Source organism: Poecilia reticulata, linkage group LG10 (assembly GCF_000633615.1).
Source record: "Poecilia reticulata strain Guanapo linkage group LG10, Guppy_female_1.0+MT, whole genome shotgun sequence".
Classification (NCBI taxonomy): domain Eukaryota; kingdom Metazoa; phylum Chordata; class Actinopteri; order Cyprinodontiformes; family Poeciliidae; genus Poecilia; species Poecilia reticulata.
The window spans coordinates 11,250,833-11,255,587 of record NC_024340.1 but is presented as its reverse complement, the minus strand read 5'-3'; the positions used below and the strand labels follow the sequence as shown (position 1 = coordinate 11,255,587).

At 42.9% G+C, this 4,755-nt stretch overlaps 1 protein-coding gene across 4 annotated transcripts in view; it reads right to left on the bottom strand.

Moving 5' to 3' along the window:
* The window catches only part of unc5a (unc-5 netrin receptor A), a 171,900-nt gene that overhangs the window by 9,383 nt on the left and 157,762 nt on the right, over positions 1 to 4,755 (bottom strand). For all 4 annotated transcript variants that reach the window (XM_008419931.2, XM_008419932.2, XM_008419933.2 and 1 more), the window contains one exon: positions 965 to 1,114. In XM_008419931.2, the coding sequence (XP_008418153.1) occupies positions 965 to 1,114 (150 nt within the window). The remainder of the gene's footprint in view (positions 1 to 964; positions 1,115 to 4,755) is intronic.

The window sequence follows — 4,755 nt, the reverse complement described above, 5'->3', positions numbered from 1 at the left end:
ACACACACACACACACACACACACACACACACACACACACACACACACACACACACACACACACACACACACACACACACACACACACACAGCCCACATATACATGCTATTAAAACATGCACACAATATAATGCAATAAATTAGTGAACTACTTGGGAAGATTTAGGAAGAAATGGACACAAAAAAGCCCCTCGCTTTGAGTGGATATTGAATACAAGTTGGTCTAGAACAGGTCTAATTAAAAATCTGAGCTAAAATAAAAACACGTTTACACAGAGAATAACAGGCCATTAAAATTAATTAGTGATAACAAGTTGCTCCTAAATAAYGTAATAATCTAATTCAAAAGCAAAAGTAAAGAAATCTTCTAAAACAYGTGTCAAACTCAAGGCCYGGGAGCCAAATCTGGCCTTCGGTAGTTTTGAATGTGGCCCTCTATAGACTCCAGACTCCAAGSTACATAAATCRGCCCCTCCAGTTTCTCGCGACTCCACGATTGTAAAAATTCACACAAAGTCAACAGATCCCGGCATTGTTTTACGGTAAYGCGTAACTCGGACATTGTTGCGAATTTTATGCAAAAGTGGCCAAAAWTTTTTCATTTAAGTCACTGCTAACTCCCACCTGCAGGTGGCAGTATTYCTTACTTTTTACTTATTTTGTGCGAGTAACAAGAAGCTGCATTTATACAAAAGCACAAATATTGTAAACCTCAACATTGTTTAATTTTACGAATGCAGTGTCCGATATCAAATAACATTTGAACAGTTTGGGTTTCATCAAAACATCCTGGCACAAACCGGTCCATGAGCACATTCGTGATCTCGTTACGGCCCATAAAGAAAGAGTTTGACATCCCCTGTTCTAAAAGCTGATTCACTAATTTGACAGATTCAGTCAGGCACCAGAATTACATTTCCTGTTCCCCGTCACAGTGATCCAGAGCGACCCCCGCCCAACACACCTGGTAGCCGGCTAGCAGCTTGCTCCTCCAGTGCGCCTGGGGCATGTCGTGGATGGAAAGGCGCAGGTTGTGGTAGCTGTCTTTGAAAAGCAGGACRTGTGGCTCGTCAATCAGCCGACCCCCGAGCTGCCTCTCCATCTGCATCACCTCCTGACGGGAGAGAAAGTGGCAGAGAGAGGCATCAGAGCCGATGGGGAGGTTTTGGGGTGGGGGTAACGTTCGCCGTCAACATCATGCAGGTGCAGTGGAAATGTGTAAAAACAATCTATAACTCATAACAGCTCGCACTTTGTTTCTCACTCGCATGCAGAACCGTTCCGTTGGAAAGAAGAGTTTATCCACTCACACGCTGGCAGAGATAAAAAGGATATCACATCAAGCCTATTGAAAACTTGGACTCGTACAGACACACACACAGAGCCTGACACACACACAGCACGAGCTTGAGGCAGGGGTGTGGAACATGTTAGGATCGGGATATTGTGTTCCTGAATGCGGCCCCAAAGATTGGACCAGCGTGTCTCCGCCGAGCTTTTGTGTCCCCCYTCCACAAGGCTTAAGCCGTGCCTCGGAGTTTGCACGGCCGGCTTCYGGCTACAGCATTTGCATGCAAACGCTGCAGCCGCCGCACCCCCCAGTCGGCTGGCTACCTGGGCTGTGATTAAGTAAGTGATCGAGCCATTAGTCAACCGCTCATTGTTCTCGCATGGTGAAACTCCTTAATTTCATTTTTGTTTTTGTGCCAGGAGAGATTTGTAGATGCATGCTTAATATTTTAATCTCAGTGGGACTTGCTCAGTGGACCATTTGTCGCCATCCAAATGACCATCTGGAATGACATGATAATATCCGCAACATCTTCCTCAGATTTAATTTTATTCCATTTTAGCTGGATGCTGTATGAATCCCTAAAACTAATTMCCCCCMTYCCCCCAAATATTCTGTGGTACTACTTATTAAATTAGGGTTTTGCCTATTTTCTTCAGTGTAAATGTAATAGTTTACAAGACTTTCAGCTCCCAGTCCATTTTGTGTAGTTTTGCATAAATTCACAGAATCACCATGAATTGACTGCATTTTCAACACTGTAAGGATAAATKAATCTTTTAGACAGCGGTAACAGGAATAAAGTCTGAAAATACTAATATTTTCAGACTACCTGATTTTCTTTCCCCCCCTCCGTTTCTTAAACTTAAAAACAGATTCCACGAATCCCTCGTCATTTCCAGACAGTGAAGTAACTTTGATTAAAACAGCAATAAAACCCCCCCCCCAAAAAACCCAGTCCTCTGAAATTAGCGATATGAGCGGCGTTTCCAAAGATGTGTTATTTGAAYCTGTCTGATTGGCGAACAAGATGGCAGCAGGAGGGAAAGCAGCCAGAATGAGCCTCAGAGTCTCACAGATAGACGCATCTGAAAGACGACGGCACCGAACGAGAGGCGCGCGTATAGACGGACGGCCATATGCTGAGTGCGACATGCCAGAATGRWTGCCCGTGGTTGTGATTTCAGCAAAGACATCTAATTAAGGAGGAGAATGGCTGTAATTTCTGTGCTCACAACACTGATTCAATTTTCTTCCCCTTTCCTCAGGAATAAGCCAGACTGATTCCAATTATAATGGGAAGGAATCTGTTAATTATCCAGTTGGAATCTCTACCTGCTAAACTCGACGTCCTTCACCGAATGGGCAACTCCGGGTTCAGCAGGRGAGCCGAGCATTCATGTTTACTCAACGCGTTGTTAGCTTCCGTCTTATCTTCTCTGCGTTGCACCGCTTGCTTTGAGTCATCCTAATTATTTGCTTTAAATTTTAATGCACGATTATTTAGCCGGAATGCGCTGCCTTTGTGATGCTACCGAGCTCATTCTCTCAGAGAGGGGAGGTCGGACATTGGCTCTGAATGAAAGCATTGAGGTCTAATGAGTTAATAACAGAGGGCAGTGCTTTCTCCACTGAAAAGCCCCCCTGCTATTATGTCTCTTAAACATACAAAAGGCACATTATGCAGGCTTCCAAAGAGGTTCATTTAAACAGTTCTTTAGCACGATTATTTGTTGGTGGGGGGAAGATTAGCATTGCAGATTAGCTGTAGGGCTTTGATCGGGTTTTGACCTATAGGCACCGATCTATAGGTCCGCTTGCAGGAGAAAGAGCTCAGAATGCCAATTATCTTATTACCAACATCTCAATGCAGCAGCGAATACTAAGTCGAAATTGGAGCAGTTTGTCAGCTTAAGCGCTGACATGCAGGAATTACAATCAAAACGGGAATCTGCAGTAACACACAGCGCGGCGTGACGCACCTTCTCCGCCTTTTAGGTGTGGCCTCCCACTTAGCTGTGGGTCAGTTCATTCYTCTATTCTCAATCAACCCACATGTTGSCATTTTTCCCTTCCTACTGTAATCCAAGGGAGGGACATATTATTAGCAGAACTCGGTTATTCCARAAATGAGCTGATAATAAATTAATATGTGTTGTATCTCCTGTTGGTATAGCTGGAGTCCAGTGAAAAATAAAACGTGACACATCACACTGAGAACTTGCGCTTTAGATAATCATATCAGGAGGAAAAAAAGTATTTAAAAATAGTTCTTGAATTTCACTGTTTTTTTGTTTTTTTTTAACAAATGGGTCCAATTTACCTTTGACTTCAGTGAATAAATAATTACGAGCAAGGCTGCAGGTTACTTGGAAATTGGATTGATTGTGTCAGGTGTGTGTGAGGCTTCATCCAATGGGTTGAATACATTATTGGCATTGCAATATTCATAACGTGGAAATAACGATGAACAAATGCTGCATTCCAAACAGTCTTTAGCAATAACGCTAACATTTGGATGGTGATGATGATATGTTGTGCAACTCTTACTTTGAGGCTCCCTGTTTTTGGTAAAAAAAAAAAAAAGTCCATCTGAATAAAATTTGGATTCATGTGCAGGATTAAGACGTTACTCAAGTTTAAGCTCAGACTTTTTTTTAAAGGCACAAAAACGCTCATTAGGTTTTTTGGCATTTGTGTATTAGTTTATTTCTACTCCAAATAGCCTGGAGAAGATGGCTTCTTTTTCAAACAGGATTTTCAAAACATGTACAAAACAATCAGCACCTGTTCTAACTTCATGCTGCTTAAGTGTATTAGGGGCCTGTGAGTGTATGTGTGTGTGTATCTGTACAGGATTTCAACATATGTTGTGGACTAATAGCCCTCTTTACGCCCCATTATCCTGATAACAAATGGCAGTGTGAACTGGCTAATAGATGAGAAGCTAAATTTGACCACGCTATTTACTCCTTCTGAGCAAAAACAATGCACGCTTTCGAATATGCTTATCAAATCACACATTAATCACCTTGGAGCTGATTTTGAGTTCATTCGCATTCTCTTCAACTATAAACACGCGGAGCAACGGACGCATTAGGATGCATGAGACGAGCGAGAAATTCAAGAGAGAAGCTCCCTTTTGTTCTGAGGGAATTAAAAAAAAAAAAAAAAAAGCTCTCGGTGTGTGTGTGAAGACTGTGAATTCAGAGTCCAATAGAGCCAAGACCACCCCGGCATTCAACGAGCCTGGCTAAAGAGAGCAGGATGGAGCGAAGATGGAGTGAAAAGAGCACGAGAGACAGAGGGAGCTTAACATTTGTGTCTCCAGGTCACTAAAGTGGCCAGCTTTAGCAGGAGAGATAACAGGATTACTGCAATCACGGCCAAAGTTTTCTATGACTTCAACCCTTTTCATTCCCACTCCCTCTACCACTCCTCCTTCCTCCTCGCTCCGTCCCCCC